The 14224-nt window shown below is 40.9% G+C and overlaps 1 protein-coding gene across 1 annotated transcript in view; it reads left to right on the top strand.

Moving 5' to 3' along the window:
- The window catches only part of LOC121614198 (cadherin-22-like), a 70544-nt gene that overhangs the window by 40141 nt on the left and 16179 nt on the right, over window positions 1-14224 (top strand). The window contains exon 8 of the mRNA XM_041948010.1: window positions 4904-5025. Within this exon, the coding sequence (XP_041803944.1) occupies window positions 4904-5025 (122 nt within the window). The remainder of the gene's footprint in view (window positions 1-4903; window positions 5026-14224) is intronic.

The following is a 14224-nucleotide window of genomic DNA, read 5'->3' as shown; positions in this document are numbered from 1 at the left end:
TGTGTAGTGTTTTCATACGTGTTTACACTGAGCGTGTCCCTGCTCTGCTCTAATCGGTTGCTTAACTGATCAGTTTCTTATATCACAACCTTGTTTCTCGATGTTGTGCTGTGTATCATGGTTCATGTTAACATGGGTAGAATTTTAAACCAAGCTGTTTGTGGGGTTTTGTGCGTTTGTTTGGCTTTATAGGTTTAAGCGAGATTGTTGTTTGCATTCATTTTATCCTAGAAGGGTTTTTTTTTTCTTTGTCATGGAAATGAATGAAAAGCAGCCGCCACAGTGCAGAAAACCTTTGCATTCGGAAGCATGTTTTGATCCACCTTGGTGTATCAGACATGCGTATTCCCAGTTGCTAAACCTGTTAAATATTGATATTGGTGAAAATTATTTTCCGTATTTGTTGGCTGAATATTGTAATGGAAATGAGTGAGTTGCTGCATATACAGTATGGGAATCAGCACCTGAATCTGTTTTTGCTGACCTGTCAACTCTCCTGTTTTCCCTGTATTTCTTGCGTTTTTACCCTTTTCTCCAACTGTGCTCCTGTTGAAATGTTTTCTTGTAAATCTCTGGTATTTTTAACTTTTCTAAAAAACAGAAGAAGTTGACAGGAGCCACAACCACCTATTTGATGTGTTTGCTACATTCCCCTCCACTACAGCAGGCGGCAGTGTGTAGTACATTATCTGTAACGCCTGTTCATGTCATTCACTCAAACTGCACCTTCCAATTAAACAAGAAGAAGCAAAAGAAGAAGAGGATGGATGAACGTGGGAGGGATAGAGCAGCTGCCAAAAAGGCTGAAAGTTTAAGCAAGCCTCTCACCAAACGGGAGGAGGCTTACCCGTGCGCTAATGAAGAACAACGTCGGTCAAAGTCATGCTAAAATATGCCGCGAGGATTTTAGTGTATCACACCAAGGGAAAGCAACAAATCTGTCAAGCATAAGTGCTCCCAAGAGGCGCAGAAACATGCTCCATCAATGATGGTATTTATACTATCTCTGCCATCCATTTTCATAATCACCCTCTGCTACCAAATGTCTCACTTGTCAGTGGCCTCTCTCAAAATCACCAGTGAAGCATAATGTGTAAGTGAAATGTAAACGTCCTTCAAGAAATGCAAATTTAAACTAAGTGCTGAATTTATATGCTCTTTTATGTTTTCATTTAATTGTTCACAACATTTTCACTGTCAAACAAGACTCTGATTCTGAACACCTTGTTGTCACTTACTTAATGTAGGAACTAGTAAACTTAATCCTACTTACTTACTCTGATCATTTAAAGCACGTGGCTGTACGTGGATGTACCCATGTCTACATGTAAGGGATCTTCGGACAGTGGTAAGGGTGGTGGGATAGCCCCATGCAAAATTCCCATATTCTCAAATTCCCGTTGACAGGTTTATATTTGATAAGGAGTAATTGTAGAATATTTATTTTGCCTTTAGGTGTGTGTGCCATGTAATTTGACAGTTTTAGTGAATATTTTCAATGATTTAGGATGTTTTGTTCACAAGGGAGATATTTACAGCTGTTAGTTCTTAAAATGATAATAACTCAAGTTGTAATAAGGAGATTTTGGTTGGACACTGGTGTGACTGTGTAATATTGGGACCATGCAACTGAAGAAAAATGGCCGTAATCCTCTGCAGCGTCTGTCCCTACATGGCCGGGCCTCCGGCTAAGTAAAGAGACACTGTTGACTTTGTATCCTGACAGAAGCGACATTTTAAACCGAACTGTTTCCTCCAGCAAAGAAGATGAACCATTTGGTCATAAGAAGCACGACACTTGTGACACACACCCACACACAAACGCATGCATGCCAAGGCACGCACACACACTCTCACATCCTCTGTCTGTATTCCTTGAAGTTATGTCAGCGTAATTCAGTGCCTGAGAGATCTACTATACAGTCGTTCTGAAAGATTCGCAACAGCTGGTGAGCGCCACACAGATGCAGAGCATGCCAATAATCTGTTGAAATCCTTTTATTCCTCTTCCCTATCTGCAGACAGATTTAGAACAGCGCCACTTGGTCCAGATGAATGAACCTGTCTGACTGAATAACTCTTTTTCCCCATGGAGGGAGTTCAGGGTGGATAGAGGCGGGGAATTCTCACATTGTTTCATCTGTTTTCAATTCTGGGAATTGAAATGTAAAATGTGTAACATCTGATGATTGCTGGTTTTCATTTTGGCACAGCAGGGACAGCAGCATAATGTGAAGACGAAATTAGAAGAAGAAGAAGAAGAAGGAGAGAGGAGATATCTTGCACTGGTGGAGCTCTCTGTGCATTTATGTTCTTGCTGCTCTGGCAAAAAGCAGTCAATTAAAACCCTGCATTGATGTGAGGATTATGCTATTAGTTGAGACCAGCATTCTCATTAGCAGCTGTGCCACTGTTGGGCAGAACTGTGTGGTGAGATAGAGAGCTTGAGAATTTGTCTGATTATTGGTTTGCCTATCATTCACCTTTCTTTCATCTCTTTTTGTGGAAATTCTGTGAGAATACTTCTGTGCTTGTATGGGGTGTAATGCACAGAGTTGACCCATAGGTTTCTGTTGCACTTTTTACTCGAGAGCCTGGAGTTTACCCTTGACATCATCTTTTGGCAAGTTTCTGGAGCCAGATAATCCAAATATGGGCAACAAAGAGGAAACTGGGTGGAGCTGAGGTCAGGCAAGAAAGCAGCAATTACCACGGCTGAGTTGGGATTCATCATTTAAAGCAAACACGCCTCCAAATATGTCACTCTTTAACCCTTAATGTCTTCTTTATGGAACAATAATTTCAAAAATGGCTGTGAGGACACACCTTAGAGGAGAAGTGACTATTGAGACCCAAAGTTTTTATGAAGAGAAGACTGACTTTGTAGAGAAAAGTTTAGGGTCCAATTTGTGCTTTACATATCACTTTTGGAAAGTGTTGGTTGTTTGTTGTTTATTTACAGTGTTCAGTCAATGTATTTTAACCGCTATGAACTTTCCCTAAACATAAATTTGCCTGTAGGAACTTAGCTGAGCAGTTAGTTGCCCATATCTCTCCATCTGCCCATGTGATCAGGACAGCAAATCAAAAAACGCTCAGCCATTTTTTGTACGAGGACTTGAACGAACTTGCTGTTTGGGCATTTAGCCCTGACTTCCAGAGATCACTACAACTAATATCTTCTGCTAATAACAAACTACTCATTAAAATAGCAAACACTGCCCAAGTTCACTTAACGGTGTTAATTTAGTTTTTTTTTTTTTACGTTTAAATGCATCAGTAATTTCAAAATGTGGAATTCTTAAGAGAGTGTTTACTTAATTGCGCTTAAATTCTATGCTATATTTATATAATTACAGCGATTTAAATTCATACACTAGAGCTCTTTTTACTGCAAGGATTTCTGTGTTTTTCCACCAGTGGGTTATTGTCAGTCGCTGAATGTTGTTCCGTTTTCTGTAGGGTGAATGAACTGGGTGGTGACAGCTGTGTATACTGATTTATTCATAAGCTATGTACTCTAATTAACCAGGATATCCAGACCAACACTTGAAGCAACCAGATCACTCATTTCACAGAGATAATGTGCTCTCTGGCTCTCTTTCTATTTCTCTTTCGCTCATCAGTCTCTCTCACACACACACACACACACACACGTAAGGGCCCTCTGGCTCCCTTCTGTACTGTACATCGTGTTTTATGAGTAAAATGGAAACTCCATCAGAAATGATCATATTATGATTGAGAATGGGAATTAAGATTCAAGGAGAAGTCGAGCTAATTTGAAGTGGGTTTTGATTGTGCTAATTACATAATCTTCTCCACTCCCACGTTTACATTCTGGCCCATTAAGGAAAATGTCTTGAGAGTGCATTGTGCTGTTGTTCCTTGTGTTTTATCTACTTGAAAATAGCATGAGAAATAAAATTACCGCGCTATAGTTGCAATTTTGTCAAAAGCATTTATTTGTCATTATCACTGTGCTAAGGTGTACCTCTTGCACTCAGACTATTAAACAGCTAAATACTGTGGTGTCATTATCAGATAGTGAGGACCTAGAGACAAAAATGGAATCTTTGGTACCTTTTTCATGTCAGTCAATGTGCCAGAAAGTGTTACTCAGGTAATGGGTGCAATTTGCAGAGACATTAGATTAAAACCCTTCAGCACTTAACCACAATGCCAAACCAACTGTCTGCTTCCTTGCGGAAAACTGCGTCCATCTGAGTCTTGTCTCACTCATAGTGAAGACAGACAAGAAGCGTATTAAGAGTCTTACGCATGGACTCTCTCATTGTCTACACCAGCCTCGTATGGCAAAGCGAGCATGTCAGCAGCATCTGCCGCCCTCTGTCAATCTCTTCACTGAACCCATTCAGCTGAAGGACTTTTGTGTGGTTAGCTGCTTTTGTCAGTACTCACAGCCCAATACACAATCCCTGTAGTCACGTGCACGAGCGGAGAAAATTAAAATGCAAAAATATGCTTTGGGTCGCAGGAAAGCTCAAGTGAAAAGCGGGTCGTTTTGCAATGTGTAGACAGCATTATTGATTATAAGTAAACACATATCTGGAGAGTCGGATGCACACAAGATGGACAACTGAAAACTATAACCGCAATGCCTCCGGTGCAGACAGCCTGTTACTTGAGAAACACTCCAACCAGGATCAGAACCTCAGTCGTGCTGTTGCCAGGCACTGGCGTTATGCATGGTGGTCTTACCCCGACTTTCCAACCACTCTCCTTATTGTGATTTATTTCACGCTGTCAGTCGCTCAACATTTTGTTATTGCAAATGCAGCTAAAAAGTCATGCAAACACACATCTGCCACAGTGCTTTGCACTTTCAATTATGTGTCTAGGCGGATGTCGCTCATATCTTTTCTTCCTGTCTCTCCTGTAGATAACCACACCATGGCGTCCCACTCAGCAGTGAGTATTCGGATTCTGGATGTAAACGACAACCCTCCTGAGCTGGCCACACCTTACGAAGCCTCTATATGTGAAGATGCCAAACCAGGCCAGGTGAGTTTTTAATCTGTACAGTTATAAAGTTGAAATGAGACTGTCAATACTAATGATTTCTGTTAGCTGAGGAACAAGATAAAGATGAATGTTGCACTGATCAAGCCTCAGAGATTGATCCTCCATTTGATTAGTGTTCATGACAATAAAGGCAGGAGTTAGGGCACTTAAAAACAGTGTACAAAAGCACTAATATGCTACATTAACATCAGAAGAAAAAGAAAAAAGATTTGTAACAATGCCACAAAGATTCCCATTACCTGTGGGTAATTCAGTTTGAAACGGGCACCAAAAACAATGCAGAGCCCACACAATACTGAGCACAACACATTTATTAGTGTACAAAACTCAAAGCTAATTATTGACGTGAAGTGAACTGAAGTGTACTCAGCTGTGGGTAGTGTATTGGAACATCAATGATTTTTTCTTGCACTGTAAACATTTATCACAATAATACTGTAGGAAGAAGCAGATATATTGAAACAAGCGATTCAGACATTAAACTAAACAAAAGCATTCATTCAAATCAATTAGCTCATTACAATGTAATTAAAGTGAAAACACACAGAAATAATGAATAAAAATGTAAAAACTGTTATGATATTTTAGGTTTTCAGTGTATCTATCCAAAACGCCAAGCTGTTAAAGCTGGTTTCATCTTCAGTCACTCAGTCAGGCAGAACAGATGCAAAGACAAAGTTTTACATCCTGACTTCTGTCTTCACTGAAAATATTGTTAGAGGGATGAACTGTGTGGGTCAACGTCAGTGAAGGTGTCTGATACTGAGAACCGGTATTCTGTGAGCTCATTTGATTTACACTAAATTTGAGAGTCACAGATAGCAGCATGGTCTCCGGCTTGTCTTTAAATTAGTCGCTTTTTCTCTTTCACACATAGCCTGTATGGTTATTATAAAAAGTGAATGAAGCAGAATGTGTGGCTTCCTTCCATCCCCTTTTCTCTTGATTTAGATGTCAGCATGAAGTTTCCCAGGGGTTATATGCACCGTGACGGACAATGAAAGCAATACAGCCATTCTGTGATATGTGACATATTGCAAGAGGCTCATCTATAACAATATTTAGTATGTGAAGAGGAGTGAAGACATCAGCTGGTTCCACATTAAACAGCGTAGCAAATATGTTCAGATCCTTTTGTTTACTTTTCATGTCCTGAAACCTCTTGCCAAATGCCTGAAGGAGTATTCAGATGTTATAGCAGAGTAGGAAACTGCAACATGTTGCCACTTTCCAGTTGCCCTTGCCAGTTTTCAATTTCGCTTGAAATGATTTCACATTTGAAAGCAGAGTGCTGAGAAGCTGGCTGGGACCTTGGAGCTTGAGGTTCAGCTCTGAGAGGTACTTGGTAATGTCAGTCATGAAGGACAAATCACTGGGCTCACTCACCACAAAACTTGCCTTCATAACACTGCCTTTGTCAGAATGTGGTCTTGTGAAAGCTGCTTGTCAGGCACTCAAACTCTGCCCAAGAGTGTTCATATTATTCAGGTGCATTTGTCTTTGCAGCACCTCCAGTTTGGCATGTTTCCAGATGTAATGACACTTGAGATCACTGCAAGCTTGTCCCCAAGAGCTAACTGAGACACGCTGGTTTGCCTTTTCTTTCAACAAATAATAATCGTTTTTCCATTTCTCTTGGAAAGTGCAACGTTCTGTATCTTCTTTTCTTGACAGTGTCCATGATGCATTTCATTGCAACTGTCACAATAACTTAACAGCTATGTGTGTTGCGTATTTATGAATTCCTGATTAGAATATTTTATCACAATATTCTCATAATATTTACATTATTATTATTATTTTTTTGTACCACCTATACTCACCAGCCTTTATCCAAAAGAAAATTTATAACCCAGCTTTTGGGCAATGGCACACTTTTCCAAAGAGTGTCAGAAAGAGAGCCGGAAACAAACTGTTTTCCAAAGAATATATTTATGTTGTCTGTTTTTTTCATGCTGGATCCACATTAAAAGTCAGTCGGATTAATATTTCACAGATTTCAATCTTGGATTTCTGTCTATGTCAGCAATGTGGTTGTTTGAACTAAACAGAATAGATTTGGGGCATTCACATTTGAAGGGATGCACAGTTCTGGCTGCCAAAAAGTTTTCTGCATGCCGTTTGACGGAGGATCTGGGGAATATGAGACCCTGGGAACACACTAGACACTCTCCTCCATGTGACAAGCTCCTTATGAAGGGCATCAATCATCAGCAGTCACTGTTTTAACAGCCAGAGAATTGTGGTTCCACTTATGGTTTGTTTAATCGTGTCACACAAAAAGTGATACAGCAGTTACCACTGATTAACGTAAACTCCAAACTAGTAAACAGGTGACAAAATTAAACCAAAGAATGATTTTTATGTGCAGCATTACCCAACACCAATCAAATAGAGGAGTCTGTTTGAAAGACAAAAGGCAAAAGCCAATACCATAGTTAGTTCCAATCCAACAGGAGGCCAGGTTTTTCCCCCGATCGCCATTAAAAATGGGCAAAGTCATTAGGGTGTTTTATTCTTGTTACATAGTCAACAGGCCCTGGGCTGAGTTAGACCCAATTATCATGTGCAGAGCAAAGGAATAATTAAAAAACCAAGGCTTTAAAGTGGGGCCTCCATGCTGGAAGCTGCATTTACATGTGTAATGAGGCTCAGGCCTCTCCTCCCCTTGATCCACAGACTCTTAACCACTTATAGCCCCCCTGTGCTTCTGCAACGCCGCCGCCTGCGCCTTTCTAGAACATTGTCTGGTCTGATCTCCCTCGCTCCCTCTCCCATCTGCGTGAGCCCACATTAACCTTCAGCGCCTAATCACACAGAGATGATTAGTCTTCCAGCAAAAAGATCATTGCTGGCTCCCAGCATTGTGAAAGAAAAGGTTTTTTATTGCTCTAATTAAGGAGAAATGCAGTGAAATATTTCAAACCGTAATTACGAACTAAAGAATAGGGACTCGAAAGTACCTGTTTGGTATCAAGTTTGCTATTTCAGTCTATCAATCTATCTTTTTTCTGTATATAAGACTGTCTGCCTACAAAGGCCGGACAGGAAGTTCATTTTCATTTCTTTCTTCTGGAGTTTTTTATCTCAGCTTTTGTCTCTTCTCTGCAGAGCGTCTTTTTGTATGTTGTTGTGGGGAGCTCTCTCGGCGTTGCCAGACGAGATTGAATGAAAATGTGCTAGCCTTGGGTCAAAGTCTTTCTAACGCTCATTTTCAGCCTCAGGGGTGACCACTGGGGGGCAGGGGGGAAACAATTTTCCCCTCCATGTTATTTTCAGAATAATATGAAAACAGGTATCTACTGGTTATTGTCAGGCATTACGTCTTTACCTTTGAAAAATGGAGTAAGTAGTTTGAAGAAATTGTTTTGGGTTTCAGGATTCGCTGTGTCTACGCTGGTGCTGAAAGCTAATGTTTCTAGCTTCTTTTATTTCTCTGATTAATCGCAAGGACAGAGCCTTTCCATTGTTGGCCCTCCAACTTGGAGAGAGAAGTGAATGAGTAAATCAATTGACTAATGAATTGCTCATATATCATACATATACTCTGCACTTCTCCATTGAAGGGAGACCAATAAAAGTTTAGGTAATGACAGGATAAACAAGGCTGAACCAAAAAACAGCTTTGCAACCAGAGGCTTTATGCTGCTGCAGTTCTCCCCGTCAATAAGTGAAACTTTGATTCACAATGTGATTCAAAAAATCAGACGTGCTGGCACCCTGCCCTCTACTGAAACCCTTTGGTCTCTTGAGAGGTAATCGAGTTGTTTGGCAACTGTCCGATCAGAACAATTTGGCCACATCCATTATTCAAGCTAGCACTTGAGCACATGAGTTGGAAGCCGTATACATGCAGTGTAAGTCCGGGGATTTGGAGCAGACAAGACGATGTCAACCAGCCTGTCTGAATCTTTGCCATTGCTCTTTTCCTCATTCGGCTTCTGCAGCAGAGAGTAACTCTCTGTCACAAATTCACACTCACCTGCACACACATACACAAGCAAAGATGCTGTTATTTATGATCAAGCTCACATGAAGCCGATATGAATAATATGAATGTGTAGTCATACATGACACAGTAGAAGCAGAAGCCACACTGTAGAATGGTTGCATGTTCTTTGGTTTGTCATGCAGCAGCATGTGAACAATGGTGGGCTAACGTAGCCCAATTATCTGTTGTTACAGATGTGGTCTTTATTAATTCATAGAACAGAGTTGCACAGTCCAAACACAAGTATAACCAACCATATACTTGAGTAGTCCACATAAACTGGTCTGTGCAATCATCAGACAGGCCTGGTATATATAGAATTGTGTGCATTTCAAACGCAGATCAAGATAAAGCAGAGGCTAAGCACATTGAAGTGATGATGAACATTTCACAAATATCGAATCCCATTTCATTGTCCCATTGATCTGTGGTGTAATAGTGATGAAGTTCATGATGAAGAAAGAGACTACAAATGAAAGTTGTGTGATTTTGAATCGGCTTCTGCTTGGAACTAACAATTTTACAGTCAGACATAATAATAAACATATTGTGGAAGCTTACCATAGAGTGTAAAGTTATCATTAGAACAAGGTTCTAAACATTTGCAAGATTTTCTTTAGTGTCCCCTAACTTACTATATCAATTCAGACATCAAAATAAGAGGGTTCTATTGAAGCAGAGGACTGTTGCCTGATATACTGGGGCACTTTGATGTCTACTGCTTCCCAGGATGCACTTATTTATTCAGTAAAATAAGCTGCCAGCGGAGGAGCCCAGAGATATAAACATCAGCCGACAGATGTTTAAAATGTGTAAAATGAGCTTCAGTTTTGTTTCAGCTCCCCAGAATGTTGTTAATCAATTTTGAAACTTGGACAGGGCAACAGCTCTTGGAAATAGGAATAATTAAGTCCATTTTTCTTTCACCTGGAATAGACGTCAAACACTAGCGAGCTGCCCTCTTTTCCTTTATGCATATGCCTCCAGACCGAGAGAACTTGCACTTTGCTCACCTCATCTGGCCTCTGTGAAAAGGAAATACAAAGTTAGAAAGGGTTATTGCTGCTTTTGTTCAATGTCAGGCCTGTTTCACCCGCTTTATATGCCCGCTACACTGGCAAGAATTAATTAGAGCAACACAGCACCTGTTATTTTTCAGTTGAATCAACTGTCAAATCGCTTGGCTAGAGGTTCAGAACTTTCCTCCAAACAGTGGTCTTTTCATCCCATGTTGCCATTGCAAATCACCTGAAATCCACTCGAGAGGCATTATGACTATCACTTGATCGATAGCAGGACTTGAAGGCTAATTTTAAGTAAACAGTCATTTGTTTTGTACCTAAATCGTTCGATCAAGCTGTCAGTGGAACAACAAGGCATATGCCATAGCCCACTGTATGATGGTGTTCGGGACCAAAGTGAAACTGGGATTTTTCCCATCTAGAGACAAATAACTTATCCCCACATAACCATTAATGCATCTATCTCACCCATAGTGTCTGTCTGTCTGTCATCTGTCCGTCCACCTCAGCTGAATCCGCTCGCTCTTTTTGTTTACCACGAAATGATATGATAAACACAATCATACATGCCTGTCCCTGCACAGATGCTAAAATGAAATAAAGACATGCATGCACACACCCACACACATGCTGCATAGACACAGCTTCCGCTGTCGCACTTTTAATATGCCAGATCAACCCCCGGTTTACTAAGCTAATGAGGAGCGTTCCATTGTCTCCTGTTGTGTGCTGTGTTATCACCCAGTCTCGTTCATGGAGTGTCAGCTCCCTGGCTCAGGTCTAGCTTTCGGTGGAACCACAGAGAAAATCAGATTAACCTAAGCCTTTTAACTGCGGTTGGGTTTGATCCCATTTGAGAGTTGGCAACACAATCTATTTTGTTTGTGTTTAGAGGGAGAATGCGTGTGGAGGGAGAGGGAAGGGTTGGCTGAGAAGTAAATAAAAAAAAAAAGGGTGACACAGGCTAAGCAGCTTTTGCTTTGAGACACAGTTCAAGACAGGGCCATGACACAAAGTGTTAAAGAGCATCTCACCTTTTATTTGTGGGGCCTTCTAGGGGTCTTATGCAGGGCGATGTTCAATGATGAAAAGAGAAAGCAGAATAAGTGACTTTGCAGCAAGACAGAATGAGAGAGAGAAGCCACACGGATCGGATCCACACTTCTATCGTACTATCATGTTGAACACTTGCACAGCCATGCCAGAAATAAATGCATAATCCACATAATCCATTTGTAGAGTATCAGTTATAGGTTCTTCTGCACAGTAAATATATTTCCATCCACCTCTTTTAATTTGGTTTCTTTTTGGATTTTTTCACGTCTTTGAAAAGTACTTAGGATTTGATTGGAAGCGAGCGTGTGTCTCATTAGCAATGACTGAGTAAAGCACGGCAGAGAGAGCATCCAACTGGCTTTTGCCTTGGGCCTCTTTAGAACTGCCCCTGTTTGCACCACAAATGCACGCACACACACACACACACACACACACACACACACACACACACACATTCACACACACGCTTGACCTCCTATGCTTTTGAGGGCCCTCATTGACGTAGTGTATTCCCTAGCCCTATAACCCTAACCCTCACAATGAACCCAACCCTTAGCCTTACCTTACCATGCTATAATAAATAATTCTACCTTTGGCCCCAGGCCCAAGGCTTGATCCTGAAACAGCCCTTTTAGAAAGTGAAGACTAACCTATATTGTTATTTTCAAATGTGTCTTAACTTCACCCTAAAAAAAAGATAAAAAGAAGTGTAATGATTCACAGTGCAAATTTCGGCATGTTTAAAAACTCGAGGACATAAAGCATGCAACGTGACATAGGATTTGCTCTCCGTGGTGAGGACATAAGCCCTAACAAATCAATTGCTCCCTATTTATGTTTAACTGTCATACACTTTGAGTCAAGGCTTGCGTCAGTCTCAAAGGTAAAATGTTATCATATCCTGCTGTTTCAGTTATTGCAAGCTACTCTGCATAACAAAGCCAGCAGTGGAGCAATTTTGTGCCATACAGATCTCTGTGCTCAAAAAAAAAAAAAACCTGATCAAAATTAAATGGGCCTAATAAGGATTTAAGACAGTATGACCATTTAGCCATGTATTGCAATATGCAATAATATACACACCCACAAGAATATATGGGATACAGTGGGAAAATACAAATCTTACTTTAGAGATGTTACTGCAATTATAGTTCACAAGATTTAAATCCCTTCTTGATTTCTACCATTCTGGATCTGTGCCCTGATTTGCCCATTTTCCCAATCTGCTGCACCTCACTGACTGACACGTGAACACAATCTTCGCCTCTCAGCCCATTCCTCGCCCACCTCGTGGTATTTATCTGAGTGAATGCAGAGGGACAGATATCATATAGTGCCATGTGTGCAGAAAAAAGGCTGGGTGGAAAGCCAAATACTAAGTATGGCCTGGGGAAACGGAGGCCTGTCAGCTCTGCGGTGTCGTCTCACAGCTGGCTGAGTGGGTCACTGCGACAGATCACCTCAGTTTGGCCACGGCACCGCCAACCTCCAACCCCTGAGAGATTCACTCTGAAACGGCTAAATGTTAAGCCTGTCCGAAAAACACATCACATCAGATCCACAGCACTTACTCACCTCATGCGCATACAGAAAGGATACTAAAACAAACACACACGGGCACACATGAGACATACGACAGAAGTGAGTAAGAGAAGAAACAAAGCAACACGGACGAGGAAAAAACCCAGACGTACTCACAGTTTTGCCAGACAGTGTTTCATGAGTAGGAGACTGAGTGAGTCATCTGTTTCCACTCGCCAAATGCCTCTTCCTTTTGTCTCTCCAGAATTAATGTTGAAACAGACAAACCAGCAGACTAGAGAGACCTGAATATTCACTGTTTCCAGTATTTTTTTTTTTTTTCTTTTTAAATTTACCCTATTCATGTCAGTTTGCGGCATAAAAAATCCAGGTGCATTAGATGGGACTTTTGACACGTAGTGTGGTGACATGTTTTTTTGATGCAGCCCATTTGCTGTTTCAGTGGTTTCTCAGCAGGTGGACGTTGCTCAAGCATAAATGATCCAAAAGGCAGAGCAACGATCTGATCGTTATGTTTAGATGTGGCAACATCGTCTTACGCCTGCCTTTGTAACCCAGTGGAAATATATATAGTTTTTGCCAATCACCATTTTTCCTTTATTTTTCTGGGGAGCACAGATTTAAGTCATATGACCACATGAGGAATAGGATATGTTATCATAAGTCGTTTTCTGCAGACAACCAAAAAAGTATTAATTTTCTGGTGAAGACAGTACTTTTTACTGGTTGAACACTGCCTAGCTTCACCAACACAAGAGGTAGTATATTGTAATATGAATTTTTAACATGGTTCATATACTGCACTTCCATTCCATCCAGACTCAATGTTTGAGAAAATTAGAGTCTCTCTATATGTTAATGAAGGAAATACATGGTTTTAATATGATTGCTCATTAGAAATCCACCAAAGTACGCATTGTAGCTGCCATAATATGGGCATAACAATATAGTGCTTTCTTGAAAAATCATAGCTTTTACTCTTATTTTAGCTCTTTGCTTTTGACACTGTGGCCCCCAAAAATACAAACACAGCCATTTGGGCTCCCTGAAATTTAATCAAGTTCCGAGCAATGCACTGAGACGTGTTAATGCTCCAGTAGGCGCTGCGAGGATGCTTTTTACCACCGAAAAATAATGGATGTGTTTGAAAACACAGCTCTGCTGCCTATAGTGCCTTCCAGGCTTCAGAGATGAACCTCTGTCAACCCATTTTAAGTAGATGTGTTCTTATTTATTTATTTATTCGCTTCCTCTCCGCTGCCATTGTGGTTGATTTCTGCTGTGAATGAGCAAGCTGCCTCCCTCTCACAACCTTGACCTTTCAGACACCCCTGGTGTAGATGGGATGTACTTTTGGGAAAGTCTCCCCTTCTTGCTTTCCAGAGATGCAAGAGATTTAAGGGGGTCAGGAAAGGGGACTGCTAGATAGAAATCTAATTAGGTGATTGTGCTTGAGGGAGCTTCACTAGCTGCTCAATAAACTCCCACACACTCGCTCTCCTCCTCTCTCATTTCCCTCTCTCGCTTCACTCTCTCTCTCCCTCAGCAGTTTGCACTCACCCCGAGA

The sequence above is a fragment of the Chelmon rostratus genome, chromosome 2 (genome assembly GCF_017976325.1).
Source record: "Chelmon rostratus isolate fCheRos1 chromosome 2, fCheRos1.pri, whole genome shotgun sequence".
In the NCBI taxonomy this organism is placed as follows: domain Eukaryota; kingdom Metazoa; phylum Chordata; class Actinopteri; order Chaetodontiformes; family Chaetodontidae; genus Chelmon; species Chelmon rostratus.
The sequence above is the reverse complement of the archived record's forward strand: the minus strand, read 5'-3'. Positions and strand labels throughout refer to the sequence as shown.